Raw genomic sequence first — 17,024 nt, 5'->3', positions numbered from 1 at the left:
GATCTTCCAGGCCCAGGTGACTGCAGGCTTGGCCAACAACTTGATTATAAATTCATATGAAGGTGGGAACTTGAACCAAACTGGACAGATTCTCTCAGATCCCTGACCACAGCAACTAGGAAATAATAAGTATTTTCTTATAAGCTGTGAATTTTGGGTTCAATATACTACATAGCAAGAGATAATACATACAATTAACACCTACTTCTATCCAATTTCTTTTCTGTTGTCTATTAGAAGGTTTTACCTCAATCAATTTTTTCCTTAACAATTTTCAATCAACTTTTCCTCACTCCATTTTTGAAAGCTTTACATTCAATTTACATTGTTCATCTAATTAAATATTATATTAGCTACATTTATAATATTACAATAAAGTTTTATATTATTACCATATTTTCCTCCTAAACAAGATGACAACACATACACACAGCATACTTTTACTTCCATCTAATATCATCTTCCTTTTTTCACTTTTTCTGAGACAGAGTCTCACTCTGTTGCCCAGGTTGAAGTGCAGTGGCACAATCTCAGTTGACTGCAACCTCTGCCTCCTGGGTTCAAGCAGTTCTCCTGCTCAGCCTCCGGAATAGCTGGGACTAAAGGCATGTACCATCACACCCAACTAAGTTTTGTACTTTTAGTAGAGACAGGGGTTTCACCATGTTGGCCAGGCTGGCCTTGAACTCCTGACCTCAAGTGGTCCTCCTGCCTCAGCCTCCCAAAGTGCTGGTATTACAGGCATGAGCCACTGCACCCAGCCAACCACTTCCCTTTTTTAAAAAAAAGCCTACAGCATCCGGTATTACCAGATAGTCTCCCATCCAAGTACTAACCAGGCCCAACCTTGCTTAGTTTCCAAGATCAGATGAGATCAGGGTTGGTTAGGGAGGTATGGTCATAAACTAATACCACCTTCTACACCATTATTTATCATGTTGTCATCCCCTGGAATTTTAGAGCTTGTTACTAATTAAAAAAAAATTTTTTTAAACATCAATTCAGAATTACCAACTTTTATACCACAAATAAGAATCATCCAACTAAGACACTCTCAAACCCCTGACCTGCAAAAATTATATGAGAAAATAAATATTTACTATCCCTTTAATCTGGTGTTAGACATGACAGTATGAAAGTCGTTAAGTGAATTACTACAAAATTAATGTGCTCCTGCCTCAGAGATAATCACTATACTAACTTTCAACACCATACGTTAGTTGTGCCTATGTTAGTTAAGTCTAAAATTAACATAAATGGAACTATATAAAATGTATTCATTTGTGTATGACTTCTTGGTGAGATTTATTTATGTGATTGCATTTAACAGTAATTGTTCATTTCCATTATTGTATACTATTTGACTATATGAATATACCACAATTTATTTTTTGATTCTAGCACTGACAGACATTTGGACTGCTTCAATTTTGCGGCAATTTGGGCATGGTGGCTCACACGTGTAATGGCAGCACTTTGGGAGGCCGAGGCGGGTGGATCACCTGAGGTCAGGAGTTCAAAACCAGCCTGGCCAACATGGTAACACCCTGTCTCTACTTAAAATACAAAAAATTAGCAGGGCGTGGTGGCGTGTGCCTGCAATCCCAGCTACTGGGGAGGCTGAGGCCGGAGAATCACTTGAACCTGGGAAGCAGAGGTTGCAGTGAGCCGAGATGGCACCATTACACTTTGGCCTGGGCAACAGGAGCAAAACTCAGTCTCAAAAAAAAAATTTTTGTGTGTGTGGCAATTATGAATAATAGTACTATAGGCATCTTGTACAGTTGATCCTCGAACAACATGGGATTAACAGTGCCAACTCCCATGTAGTTGCAAATTCACACGTAACTTTTGACTCCCCCAAAACATCACTACTAATAACCTACTATTGATCATCTCGTTAACAAAAATAGGTCATTAACACGTTTTATGTTATATGTAATATATATTGTATTCTCACAATAAAGTAAGCTAGAGAAAAGAAAATATTTAAAAAATCATAAGGAAGGGAAGATATATTAACTACTCATTAAGTGAAAGTGGATCATCATAAAGGTCTTCATCCTCATCATCTTACATTGAGTAGGCTGGGGTGGAAGAGGAGGTCTTGATGTCTCAAGGGTGGCAGAGGCGGAAGAAAATCCATGTGTAAGTGGACCTACACAGTTCAAACCCATGTTGTTCAAGGATCAACTGTATGTCTTTTAATACACAAATGTATGCATTTCTGTTTGGTTATTTATCTGAAGTCAGTTAGGATTGTAATTAGGGTTTTGTGGAATCCATAGGTCAATTTAAGAAGATGTATCTTTACAATATTGAATATTCCATAAATGGTATATACCTCATTTACTTAGGTCATACTTTAAATAATATTGTATACTTTTCTGTGTAGAGATATATACAAATTTTAGTAGATACATTCCCAAGGATTTGATTTCAATATAATTATAAATTATACCATCTTTTCAAAATTTTATCTTTTTGATGGGTTGCTGGAATAAGAAATAAAACGACTTTGGATATTGACCCTTTATCCAGCAACACTGGTAAATTTACATATGAACTTTAATAGATAATGTACAGATTATTTTGCATTTTCTATAATATACAGCCATATTGTCTCCAAATATAGTGTTATGTCCTTTCAAATTTTTAGATATTTTATTTTCTTCACGTACTGTACAAAGTAGGCCTTCTAGCAAAATACTGTTTAAAAAATAAAAACAGCAGGCATTTTTGTCTCTCTCATTCACACTCTCAAGGGGAAAGCTTTTAATAGTCCACCAGTAAGTACAAAGTTTAGTGGAATTTTTTTGTACTGTTGTCAGAATAACCATGTTCCCTTCCAGGGCTGGTTTGCAGAGATTTCAATCATGAATTGCCATTAAATTGTATCAACTGGGCCGGGCGCGGTGGCTCAAGCCTGTAATCCCAGCACTTTGGGAGGCCGAGACAGGTGGATCACGAGGTCAGGAGATCGAGACTATCCTGGCTAACACGGTGAAACCCCGTCTCTACTAAAAAATACAAAAAACTAGCCGGGCGAGGTGGCGGGCGCCTGTAGTCCCAGCTACTTAGAAGGCTGAGGCAGGAGAATGGCATGAACCCGGGAGGCGGAGCTTGCAGTGAGCTGAAGTGAGCTGAGATCCGGCCACTGCACTCCAGCCCGGGCGGCAGAGCGAGACTCCAACTCAAAAAAAAAAAAAAAAATTGTATCAACTGCTTTTTTCTGCACCCATTAAGACATTAAGACTCTTCTCTTGTATTTTTAAAATGAGGTATATTATGCTATGTTTTCCTGTTAGATCAACCTTATACTTCTAGAATAAACCCATACTGAGAAATATTTTGACATTATTTCTCCATATATCTATTTTGCTCCATTCTATCACCTTTCCTTCTGGATTCCAATTACATATGTGTTAGGCCACTTGATCTTATCCCATAGTTCTTTGAGGCTCTTTATTTTCTTTAATATGTTTCTCTCTGTTCTTCAAATTAGCTGCTTTCTATTGCTCTATCTTCAAATTCACTCTCTTTGACTCTCTTATCAGCCATCTCTAATCTGCTGTTAAGTCCATTCAGCAAATCATCCGATTCAGTTATTGTACTTGCTGGGGCAGAATGGCTCCCCAAAGATGTTTATGTCTTCATTCCTAGAACTGATGAATATGCTACATTACAACATGGCAAAGGAACTGTGCTGACATAATTAAGATTGTCACCTAAATTACCCAGGTAGGTGCGATCTAATCACATGAGCACTTTAAAACAGATGTGCTGAAAGAGGAAGCAGAAGAAATGTGGCAGAAGGGCAAGTCAGAGAGTTTCAAAGTGCAGCTCAACACACCATTGCTGGCTCTGACACGTATGAATCAATAAGCAAGGGACTCAAGAGAGGCCCTCAGTTGCTCACTGAAAGCATGAGAAGGAATACAGGCAACCTCTAGAGGCACAGACTAACCTCCAGCTGAAAGCCAACAAGGAAACAGAGACCTACAACCTACAGTCTCAAGGAAATGAATTTGGCCAACGACTTAAATGAGATTGGAAGTGGATTCTTCCCCAAAGCCTCCAGTAAGCAACAGCACTCCACCAACATCTTCACTTTAGCCCCATGAGGCCAGTATCAGACTTCTCATCTATAGATCTATGAGATAATAAATGGATCTTGTTGTAAGCCATTATATTTAATGGTAATTAGTTATGGCAGCAATAAAAAAAACTAACAGATTTTGGCACCTGTAAGTGAAGTGTTACTGCAACAAACACCTCAAATCACAGAACTGATTGGAATCAGGCACTGGGTGGAAGCTGGGAAGAATTTTGAGGAGCATGATGGATGAAGCCTAGTTTTGAAGAGACTTATAAGAAATCTGATCTTAAGTGATCCACCCACCTCAGCCTCCCAAAGTGCTGGGATGTGTATAGTCCCAGCTATTCAGGAGGCTGAGGCATACGAATGGCTTGAACCCAGGAAGCGGAGGTTGTAGTGAGCCGAGACTGTGCCACTGTACTCCAATCTGGGCAGCAGAGCAAGACTATATCTAAGAAAGGGAAGGTAAGGGAAGGGAAAAGGGAAGGGAAAAAGGAAGGGAAGGGAAGGGAAAAGGGAAAAAGGAAGGGAAGGGAAAAAGGAAGGGAAGGGAAAAGGAAAGGGAACGGAAGGGAAAAGGGAAGGGAAAAGGGAAGGGAATGGAAGGGAAAAGGGAAGGAAAGGGAAGGAAAAGGGGAAAGGAAAAGGGAAGGGAAGGGAAAAGGGAAGGGAAGGGAAGGAAAAAGGAAAGGAAAGGAAAGGAAGAAAAAAAGAAAGAAACAAAGAAAGAAAGAAACAAAAAAGAAAGAAAGAAAAAAAAGAAAGAAATAAATAAAAAGAAAAGGAAAAGAAAAGAAAAGAAAAGAAAAGAAAAAGAAAGAGAGAGAGAGAAAGAAAAGAAAAGAAAAGAAAGAAATCTGGTTTTTAAGGACACTGCTGGTCAGGGCTTATGAACTGCCTACAGAAATCTGGACTTAAAAGATGCTGTAGTAGGGGCTCAGAAGGAAGTGAAAAACATGTTAATGTAAATTTGAGTAAGGTAGATCCTTGTTATTATGTATCGGCAGACAGCTTAGTGAAATTGTGCCCTGTAGTTATTTGTGAAGCAGAACTTGTAAACGATGAAGTTGGATATTTACTTAAAGAAAATTCCAAAACTGAAGATATGACCCAGTTTTATCTTGCTGTTTACAGTAAAATGTGAAATGATAAATTTCACCTATGGAGAGCAACTTCAGCCTGGGCCCCTGAGTTCCAGACTCCCTGCAATCTTCCCTTTCTGACAGCCTGTCCTATGAATTTTAGATTTGCTTAGCTAGTCCCCAAATTACATAAGAAATAAGTCTCTACATATTTATATCCTCCAGGTTCTATTTCTCTGGTTGAATCCTGACAGAGTACTTTTAAGCTCCAGAATTTCTACTTAGCTCTTTTTGTAGTTTCCATTTCTCCTGTTCAATCATGATAACTATTTTCCGTTAAAGTCATGGACAAGGCTGGGTGCGGTGGTGCACACCTATAATACCAGCACTTTGGGAGGCTGAGGCAGATGGATTGCTTGAGCTCAGGAGTTTGAGACCAGCCTGGGCAACATAGCAAAACCCCATCTCTACAAAAAGTAAAAAATGAGCCAGGTATGGTGGTGCATCTCTGTAGTCGTAGCTACTTGGGAGGCTGAGATGAGAGGATTGTTTCAATGTGGAAGGCAGAGGCTGCAGTGAGCCAGGATCACGCCACTGTACTCCATGCTTCATGACAGAGTGAGAGACTCTGTCTGAAATAAATAAAGTAAGTAAGTAAGTAAGTCATGGACAAATTTATAATAGATGCTTCAAACTTTTTGTCTGCTAATTCCAATGTCTAGATCACATCAGGGTCGGTTTCTACTGACTGCTTTTTCTCTTGGCCACTAGCTACATTTTCTAAATTCTTTGTACTGATAACTTTTGCCATCTATTAAACATTGTAATGATATACTGTAAAGACTCTAGAACTTATGGAATTTCTTTAGCAAGAAGCTTGGCTAGGATCAAACTCCAAACTTTATTTCCTCCATAGTGAGTTGCAGCTGGATTCCTCATTCAGTTCTTTTATCTTACAACTACTGCTTCTGGCAGGTCTCCTAGAGTATTCTCCTGTATATATGTAGTTCAGTGGTCAGTCAGTGATTTTTGCAGAGTTTAAAATTCATTTTGAGACTCATTCCTTTTATGGCTCCCTCCTTTCCAGGATTTCTACTCTAAGTTTTCAGTTACTCTTCCAACCTCAAACTGTTTTGACCACTCTGTCCAGAAGTTTGGGGAACGAATATCTTTGTACTAATGACAATCATTATTTGCAGGAGGATTAAGCTGGCCAAGCTACACCATTATTGGAAGGAGGAAGCTCAACTGAATATTTTTAAATATTCCATTTTACCTTCCCTGTTGACATTTAAGATCCATATGTTTTACAAAGATTTTTGGTTAGTTACAATATTCATCCTCAAGAGAGTACAATATTCATCCTTATCATAGTGTATCATCAAATAATATACTACTACATGAATGATACAAAAACTTTACAAATGTCCATTTTTCTCCTTCATGCCCCTTATACTACTATTTTCATATATTTCACTTCTACATATATATAAGCCCACAATTTGCTGCTAGTTTTAGTAAAAACTGTATATATTTATAATTTACCTACATATTTACCTTTTAATTTACCTACATATTTACCCTTTTTCTTGTTCTTCATTCCTCCTGAAGATCCAGGCATCCATCTACTATCATTTCTGTTTAGCTGGAAAAATTTCTTTTAGCATCTTTCATGATGCAGATAGGCAGACACAAATCTTTTCAGGTTTTTGTTTTCTCCTGGTTGAAAATGTTTTAATTTCACCTTCATTTGGAAGAATACTTTTAGAGTATAGAACTTTAGATTGACAGTTATTTGTTTCAACAATTTTAAGATGTCCATTATCCTCTGGTATCCATTTTTCTAAAAAGTCAATCATTTTTAGTTTTGTTTCCCTGAATCTAATGAATCTAATGTGCCTTTTTAAAAAAAGTGACTTTCAAGCTTTTCTTTCATTCTTTCTCTTTTGGTTTTCAACTTTTTACTTGTTATATATATGACTATGTTATGATTAGATGTGGCTTTTATTTATCCTACTTGAGTGTCACTGGCCATCCTGGATTCATTTTGGGTTTGTTGTTATTTTTTGAGATGGGGGTCTCACTCTGTCATCCAGGCTGGAGTGCAGTGGTGTCATCTCAGGTCACTGTAACCTCCGCCTCCCAGCCTCCCAGGCTCAACTGATCCTCCCACCTCAGCCTCCTGAGTAGCTGGGACCACAGGCCTGTGTCACCATGCCTGGCTAATTTTTGTATTTTCTTCTGGTAGAGATGGGGTTTCACCATGTTGCCCAGGCTTGTCTCGAACTCCTGAGCTCAAGCGATCCACCTGCCTCAGCCTCCCAAAGTGCTAGGATTACAGCTGTGAGCCACCGCACCCAGCCCCTTTCATTCATTTCGGAAAATTCTCATCCATTGATATGGGTTGGCTGTGTCCCCACCCAAATCTCATCTTGAATTTCCACGTGTTATGGGAGAGACCCAGTGGGAGGTAACTGAATCATGGGGGCAAGTCTTCCCCGTGCTGTTCTCATGACAGTAAGTCTCATAAGATCTGATGGTTTTAAAAATGGGAGTTTCCCTGCACAAGCGCTCTCTCTCTTTGCCTGCTGCCATCCATATAAGATGTGACTTGTTCCTCCTTGCCTTCCACCATGATTGTTAGGCTTCCCCAGCCACGTGGAATTGTAAGTCCATTAAACTTCTTCCTTTTGTAAATTGCCCAGTCTCAGGTATGTCTTTATCAGCAGCATGAAAATGGACTAATACATCCATTATCTCTTCAAAGATACATTCTGCTCCATTCTGTTTCCTTTCCTTCTGAGACTTATTACACAAGTATTAGACTTTTTGATATATTCCCTAGGCTTCAGATGTTCTATTCTTTTATTTTCTTTTCTTATTTTTCTCCCTGTGCTTCAGTTTGGACAGTTTCTATTGACTTGTCTTTAAGTTCTCTAATCTTTTTACCACTGTGTCCAATCTGCTATTAAGTACTTCAAATAAATTTTTATTTTTGATATTGTAGTTTTTGGTTCAAGATTTTTTTTTCTAGTTTCTATTTATCTATTAAATTCCTTACCCATTTACACATTTTGTCCATCTTTTCCACTCTTTATCGAAAAGATATAACTTACAAAAGTTACAAAAGTTCACTTTACAAAACTCCTTTGGTGTTCACTTTATAAAAGTTGTTTAAAAGTCACTGCCTAGTAATTTCTAAAGTCACTGCCTCCTAATTTCTGTATTTGGGTCATCTGTAAATCAGCTTCTACCGACTGCTTTTTTTCCTCTTGTTTATGGGTTACATGTCCCTGCCTCTTTGTGTTTTTTGATTGTTTGCTAGACACTATTTATAAAGGTGCAGTAGAGACTGATGTAAATAATAATTATTATTAGAAAAGTGCAGGTCCTTTTTCATTTTTAGCCGCTAATAGTTGATCTGGGTCAGGACTTTGCTGCAGCTTTAATTAAATTCAGTTATCTGCTATTGACAAATGACCTGAGGAACAAATCAGGCTTCCCTTTTCAGTGGGACATTAGTAGTAGTGGCAGATTCTAGTGATCTTTCTCTGTGTTACAACTCAGTTTCCCAGGCCACATAAGAAATCTTTGGAGTTCAGCCATAAGCCTTTCAGGCTGGGGAAGGGGTCTTCTTTGCTCCCTAGATCCATCCCCAGCTTACTATACCTCAAAAGATCTCTCTTTCCTGCCCTTCCCTAGCCTTCAAAGTTTTTTTGGTAACATATGTGCCTCAGACTTGTGGAATGATCTTGGGCAAATCACTAAATGCAGTACTTCAACATTCTCTTTTACAAAAACAAAAGGGATAGATAGGATAATTCTTAATGTCCCTTCCAACGTTCATATTTAATTATCTATATATCTCATGATCAATGCATATATTTTTTGTTCAATATCAGTTTGTTATGTGCTATTAATAATTAAGTACATACACAAGAGTATACATTAAGGTAAAAACAAAAAGTGTGACTTGAAATTACATAATTTTTTTAAAAAATTGAAAAACGTCAAACTCATCTGTAAAGTCAGCACTGTCCAAAAAAAATTCATAAAGGAAATAAACTCTAAGGTGTATTAACATTGCAAATGGAAAATAACCCAGGTTTAGGTGAAGACACTTACCCATCCTCAGTTTCTTTCAGTAAACGACTGGCAATTCGGATCAGCATGCAGTAAGCAAACTGTGACTTGAGACCAGATTTAGTAAACTTATTCAACATTTTGGAAACAGCAAGTCGATCATTCTTTCTAAGGTGATACAGGACTCCCAATGCATGGTACTAAAGAAAACGAAAAAGAAGGCAGCACATGGATTAGAAACACATCAAAATGTTTACACAAAAATAGAATCACATGGAACTAGATTAAAGATTTCTTTCAAATACCCAGGTCACATGTACATAAATATCTTTTTCACACTGAACTAAACACAGGCAAGACTAAAAAATTAAGAGTTTCTAATTTACCCCCCAGAAGTTGTCAGTTCAGACTGGCAGGTATAAAGGAGGTGACATACAATCTGAAGATGGCTCTAGCAGGCTCAACACTGGCTCATACATCCTCAGTACACACATGCTCAGGCCCAGGGCTTTACTGGTGCTATCTGTCTCTATGAGTGGCTTTACATCACGTGTGGCCACCTTAGTAATTAAAGGATTAATCTAAAGCACGCTGCAAGAATGTCATTATCTTGACACTTTGTATAAAAACACATGATCAGAGTCACGAGAACGAGAGTGTTTCCCAAGGGAAAAATGGCTACTCTTGTCTCCTAATAACTAAATGTGCTACCATAGGAGTTATAAACATCAAGAGGGCCTAAACACCCCCTCAAACAAAATGGGGTACTTTACATACAATTTCCAGTTAAGTATTTAATCTTGTTCCTCTTAATAAAGAATAACCTGATAAATATGAAAAGAAGCTCTTTTTGACAAAATGGTTTCAAAGTTTCATGAAGTAAAAGCTGCTCCTTATGATTTTTTTAACGTCTATAATCAAGGCCTCAGAATTTGGAATTGAATATCTTTTTACACAAATTATTTTTCAAATAAAGGACTGAAATGAGCATCTCAATCTATAATCTTTCCCAAATATCCCTACACAGGGTCATTGAGCTTCTACGAAACACTTGAAGGACAGTATTCAAATGGCATTAATCATAATTAGTGAGACTCCTACTTCAGAATATATATTAGTAGCTGCTTAATTTGCCTTTCGTTAATGTTTATCTAGGGAATCAATACACTGCCCCTACAATACAGGTTTAAAGAATGCTGATCCTGAGATATAAGCTAATGTGATTCAATGACAGTACCTGGACCATAATATTATCACTTGATGCAGCTTCTTGGGCTTCATTGATCCAGCGCTTAACCACATCATAGCTTATCTTCATCATGTGCTAAATACAGAAAAAAAAAATGAGAATAAATATTGCATGTCACTAGAAGCTTAGAAACATGAGTTAGTTTTCTTGGAAAATTACTAACAGACATTTCCCAAGAGGAAGAAAACTATGTAGCTCTTAAGTCTATTTTGTGTCTCTACTCCTGGGGCAACTGATAAACGAGAAGTATTTTCTCCCACACCTGTTACAAAGGTGAGTATATGTTTGTGAGCTGGGAGAGGTGTGTAAAAGGAAGTAATGAAAAAGGAAGAACAGGATGGGGATGGACAGTCAACAGAAAGGTGCTTCAATAACGTCATCATTATAAGCTTTATTTCTGGGAAACTCCCCTGGAAGACAGACAGTACACAAGTTTTCTGCTTGTGTATTATTCTCTGCTATAAAACTCAGCCAATTATATTCCAGAATCAGGAACTCTTGTATTTAGATGTCTTATACATTCACACTATGTAAGTGATGTTAATCAAATGCAATGTGATAGGTTTTAATGTACAAGTTGTGTTCTGCTGAAAAACAGAAAGAAAAATGTATTACTAAAAAAAAGACCACTTCCTGGGAGGAAATTCAAAGTGGGACAGGAAACTTTGGATTGAAGGATACACGTAGACAAAGGGCACCAGAAAAAGCAGAGGACAAACAGAAAAGTAGTAGAAGTCATAAAGGCAGGTCATAAAGAAGATTTAAATGAAAGAAAAGGGCCCTAGGTTTCTTCCCTGTCCCATACCCCACACTTACCCCTCTTTTATTATGTGTACAACATAACTTCTAGATTTCCAAAACCTTTCAAACATATGAAAATTTTATGTTTTTAATTGCTCAATGATCCTATAGATCAGCAATCTCCAATCTTTTTGGCACCAGGGATTGGTTTTACGGAAGACAATTTTCCCATGGATAGCGGGCAGGGGGATAGTTTTTGGATGAAACTGTTCCACCTCAGATCATCAGGCATTAGTTAGATTCTCATATGAGGCCAGCAACCTAGATCCCTGCATGGGCAGCTCACAATAGGGTTCGAGCTCCTATGAGAATCTAATGCTGCTGCTCATCTGGCAGGAGGCGGAGCTCAGGCCGTCATGCTCGCTTGCCTACCACTCACTGCCTGCTGTGCAGCCCAGTTCCTAACAGGCCACGGACCAGTACTGGTCTGAAGCCCTGGGGTGGGGACCCCTGCTCTAGATAAAACACACTTGGATAAAGTAACAGAGGTATATACATATTTTTAACTGTTTCATTTGTGAGAGAATCCTAGTGATACTTGGTTTTTGCAACTCCAAACTGTACCATGCGCAAGAACTAGGAAGCTGCTTGTTCACTTACCAAGGAAGACACTAGTGCTGAACTGGATACACTGGAAACTTTATCCACAATGGCCTGCTTCATGTATCTTTCAATGGCTTGCAACATTGTTCCCTAATAACATTCAAAAAAAAAAATTGTTAAGGAAAAACATTTTTACGCAAAATCACTCTTATGCTTCAAAATAATTTTCAAAAACCAATCTTGTATTTGTTCCTGTGCAAATATTTAGAATGCACTGAAAGGATGATAATATAGTAATAATATCCCAAAGTGCAAAACCCAAACAATGAAGTTGAAGCTTTAAGAAAGAACATTTTAGATTACATATAAAGAAGAATAACTGTTCAACAATGAAATAAACTGTCTCAAAATGGAGAATCACAGTTTGGAAGAAATACAGAAGTAGAGGCTGAACCCATTAGGAAAGTTATAAAGAAATTCCTATATGGAGATGGAGCCTGCTTTTGAAGTTATGAAGATTCCTCTATGTGAAGGGTACATATTACATACAGATCCCAGAAAGTCCTAGAAATCAAATGTAATCCCTGATTATCTGAGATACATAAAGAACTAAATGTGTAGTATATTACTATAATGAGCCCTCAATATAAAATCCTCTGGAAATACAGTTCTTTTCAACTTTAACTGGGAAAAAGCACTGGGAAGATGGTGGCAGATAAAGATGAGTAAAAAGACTGAGAACAATATTCAGATGAAAAAAAGAGTTTTATTGCTAGCACTAGCATGGTCAAGGCTCATGCTGCTACCAACTTAATGCTAAAAATAAATAAAAACAATCACAACAAAACAACAGTGCACCAAAAAATATTACAGCAGTTCTATTACTCCTTCTAGGATCCAGATTTACCAAATATATAATTTGGTCCTGCTCAACCTTTACAACTTGAGGTAACAAACATACACCTAAAACATACCCAAGCATGAGTATATAGCTATTATTCAATTTGCTTGGCAATGCCTGGCCTGCCTTTCCTACTCAGAGTTCCCAGAAAGAGACAGCCAAACATACTACATGATCTCATCCCTTCAGATATAATGAACTGGATCAAAATTAAACACCTGACTCAGACACAGGTAGATACAAGCTACTGGCCTACTGCTGGCTAATCAGATTCTCTCTCTTAAATATTAGAACAAGAGGGACTGTGTCTAGTACATGATGGATCACCACAGTAAATAGCCTGGCCAATATGGTGAAACCCCGTCTCTACTAAAAATATAAAAATCAGCCTGGCGTCGGCCTGGTTTTAGAAAATATTTCATAGGGAAGTTGGAGATCTGGAAATGTATTCCTTTAAAACTCTTCTCAGACTGATTTGAGGATATTGCCTAGTTATTCCTTGCAGTCTTCCCATATCCTAGGAAAATCTTCATTTACCCCACTTGGAAGACTTCTTAATATAGGCATATCCAAACTCCAATGTCCCTGACTATCCATTATTTTGAGACACCAAAGCAAATGTCCCAGGAAGTAAGGAGGAAGACTTGTTCTTGGAATAGAAGTCAGTTATGAGAGAGGTCAAAGAGGATGGCTCCAAGTTTGTGTAGTGTGAAGGTCATGGATATGGTCCTTGGCTTTGCAGTTCTAGAAGTGTAATTTTGTCACTCCACACAAAGGTATTCATGTTTTGTCACATTAAATCAAACTCATAGGAAGTTATGTACATAATAGAATGCCAGTGCATTCTTTTATACTTATAGCCACCAAGTGAACTGGATTATCGCTCCTGTTGGGGAAATCCTATCTGGGAAGATCAATTATAATCAGAAAGTTACATGAGGAGCGTGGATCTTGAGCATGGCTATTGTTAATGAGCTGATGAGCAAGTGCTCACTGCCTGGCATATAATAGGAGCTCAGTAATTATGGAATGAATGTACTTCATCTATATCTTCAATACAGATGCTAAAGGGGAAGTTTAAGATTCTTATAGGCCACCCCAACATGTTTTTTGATCAGGTAGATTTTTTCCTTTTTTCTCAAATTATACTCTTAAATGGCTATATCATGTAGATATTAAATCCAATAAAATTTCATGTCAGGGAATTATATAACTGCAACAGCTAAGTTTTATCTATCATCTCTGAGCCTAGAAGTTAGGACTATTCATTTATAAAAAAGATTAGAGATTGCTTTCTCGTGCTCTGTAGGAGTAGTGATGATGGTAGCGGCTGAATGATCTGCATTTCACAATACTATTTGGTGGCCAAGAGTATATACAAAGAATGACACTGGCTGACCCCCAGTACTGGCACTTTCCTAGAGTTGGGACATCCTGACTAGGGAGGTGCTGAGCCACCTGTGGGCTGGCCAGCGGTTGTGGACTGTACTGTGGTGAGGAGGAACAATAAATTTCCCCCACTACTTAGATCGCCCTTAAGAGATAATACTTGAAACTGCTTTTAAGGACAGACAAAAAGACAAGCCTTTTCAAATTTTAAAATCATTAGGGATGAGTTGCCAAAAAATTTGGGTCAGTTTTATCTGGAAGCCAGAAGACATCGTCTCCTCAAGGCTTTTTCTGGCTCTGGGATAAGCTATTGAGATAGAGGAAAAGATGCCAGGCTGAGGAGTTTCACTTAGTATTTTAACAATAATAAAAAAGACATACAAAATCAAAACATTTCTTCTTACAATTCAGATACATATTTTTTCCCAAGTGCAAAATACTCTATGAACTGCATCATTTGCTGTTTATTGTTGATTGTGTAGGAGATGCTTACTATACTGGCAGCAGTGGAAGGCGGATATAAATACAGTATTTTGAGATTTCTTCTGCATTTTAACAAAAAGCCTCCCACATGGCGATGATTATTCTGAAACTTGAGTTCAGCTCACACAGAAGAATACAGTTTTCAGTTTGTTCAAACTGCTACCAAAAAAAAAAAAAAATTAGTGGGGTGTGGTGGTGGGTGCCTGAAATCCCAGCTACTCAGGAGGCTCAGGCAGGAGAATCACTTGAACCCAGGAGGCGGAGGTTGCAGTGAGCCGAGACCGTGCCACTGCACTCCGGCCTGGGCGAAAGAGTGAGGCTCCAATTCAAAAAAAGAAAAAGGAAAAAAAATCTCCTGTTGAATTCTTAAAGCTGCCCAATTTCTTGCCCTGGTGCCTACCTGTAAGCTTCACCTCAAATTCTGAGAGATTTGTGTCCTATAATAAAGCTTTTTAAGATAAATTTGAATGGGTTTTTGTTTCCTGCAAGCAATGTACCCTCACTACAACAGTTCAAGAGTTCAACATAAATAAATTAAAGGAAAAAAATCTGAAGGAAAAAGAAAGACTGGAGCCACAAAAGTCTTTCTGGTGATCATGCTTCTCTTATACTGAAGATTCACAAAGTTAGACTAGGAAATCCTATGAAATCTACATGGCCACCTGCAGATAAACATAGTGTTCCATTTGATAACTCAGTAAAACAGAGAACTTACATCAGTGATTCTGCAGAGAGCCCTGATGGCCGGGCCTCGGTATACATCTTCTTTTCCAGTCATGTCCTTAGTCAGACTAAGAAAAATCAAATTGGTTAACATAAGATCAACGAAAATCTCTCCCGTGGAATTCACCCCTAGTCAATTTCCAATTGTCCCATAATTATCTTAATGCAGCTACTGATTCAACAAATATTTATGGAGGAATATTTGTATTTATTTTATATTCCATAAACAAATATTTATGGAATATAAATATTCTTTGTATATATGCTAAGACTACTGCATAGAAAACTGTTCTAATTCAAGAATAAAGCAATGAGCAAAATTAGTAAAAGGCAAAAAGTCCTTCACCTTCATGGAACTTACATTCTAGGAGGAAGAAAGATAATCACATAAAGAAAACAACCCCTTCCCCATAATTTTAGATACTGGTAATTGGCATAAAAAATAAACTAAGGACAGGCCAGGCACAGTGGCTCACACTTGTAATCCCAGTACTCTGGGAGGCCGAGGCAGGCGGATCACAAGGTCAGGAGATCGAGACCATCCTGGCTAACATGGTGAAACCCCATCTCTACTAAAAATACAAAAAATTAGCCAGGCGTGGTGGTGGGCGCTTGTAGTCCCAGCTACTCAGGAGGCTGAGGCAGGAGAATGGTGTGAACCCGGGAGGCAGAGCTTGCAGTGAGCTGAGGTCGCACCACTGCACTCCAGCCTGGGCGACAGGGCGACAGGGCGAGACTCCATCTCAAAACAAAATAATAATAAATAAATAAATAAATAAACAAACTAAGGACAATGGTATAAAGAGTCCTAGTCTGACATATCCCCAAATCCTAAAATCCCATCAGACTAGACATAACTTTTTAAAATAAATCAACAAAAATAATTAACTCATGAGGTATCGCTCTTTGGCATGGCTTTCTAAAATTATCAATGGCTTCAGACCTTTCTGCTGAGCTTCAAAACCAGGCAGAAGTGTGAACTGAGCTACAAAATTCCACGCCCATGCTTTAAAGAGGTTTTTAACCTTTTACCCTCCCTTCTTTAATTCCCCATGCATTTATACTACCACTATCAATCTCTCCACTACCTCAACTCCTCCCACATAATCCAAAATGACCTACAACTCTGACTCCCTCCATTAGCACACCAAGAGGAAAAAATTTTGACTGATAGTCCTTCATTTCTTTTTCAATTAGAGAAGTAATTTGGCCAGGTGCAGTGGCTCACGTCTGTAATCCCAGCACTTTGGGAGGTCCAGGAGGGAGGATCACTTGAGCTCAGGAATGCAAGACCAGCCTGGGAAACACAGCAAAACCCCATCTCCACAAATAATACAAAAATTCGCCTGGTGTGGTGGCATGTGCCTGAAGTCTCAGCTACTTGGGAGGCTGAGGTGGGAGGACTGCTTGAACCCAGGAGGCAGAGGTTCCAGTGAGGTGAGATGGCACAACTACACTCCAACCTGGGTAACAGAGTGAAACCCTGTCTCAAAAAAAAAAAAAAAAAAGACATTTTTTTGGAAGTGTCCTGCACTTAAAAAATTTTGCAGCACGGGCATTTTTCCCTGATGCACTCTTTCTGGCTCTATCAGATGCAAGCTTGGTTTTCCAGATTTCCAAGAGTATCTATGAACTACATTCTATTGCTAGCAACGGGGAGCCCTGAACAAT

General features: G+C 38.4%; 1 protein-coding gene across 3 annotated transcripts in view; it reads right to left on the bottom strand.

The window, feature by feature from the left end:
* The window catches only part of COPG2 (COPI coat complex subunit gamma 2), a 160,064-nt gene that overhangs the window by 84,934 nt on the left and 58,106 nt on the right, over nucleotides 1–17,024 (bottom strand). For all 3 annotated transcript variants that reach the window (XM_033194246.1, XM_033194247.1, XM_033194248.1), the window contains 4 exons: nucleotides 15,346–15,421; nucleotides 11,915–12,007; nucleotides 10,502–10,588; nucleotides 9,307–9,464 (listed from right to left, as the gene is read on the bottom strand). In XM_033194246.1, coding sequence (XP_033050137.1) covers nucleotides 9,307–9,464; nucleotides 10,502–10,588; nucleotides 11,915–12,007; nucleotides 15,346–15,421 — 414 coding nt within the window. The remainder of the gene's footprint in view (nucleotides 1–9,306; nucleotides 9,465–10,501; nucleotides 10,589–11,914; nucleotides 12,008–15,345; nucleotides 15,422–17,024) is intronic.

This window comes from Trachypithecus francoisi, unplaced genomic scaffold, assembly GCF_009764315.1.
Source record: "Trachypithecus francoisi isolate TF-2019V2 unplaced genomic scaffold, Tfra_2.0 Lachesis_group4, whole genome shotgun sequence".
Lineage (NCBI taxonomy): Eukaryota > Metazoa > Chordata > Mammalia > Primates > Cercopithecidae > Trachypithecus > Trachypithecus francoisi.
The sequence above is the reverse complement of the archived record's forward strand: the minus strand, read 5'-3'. Positions and strand labels throughout refer to the sequence as shown.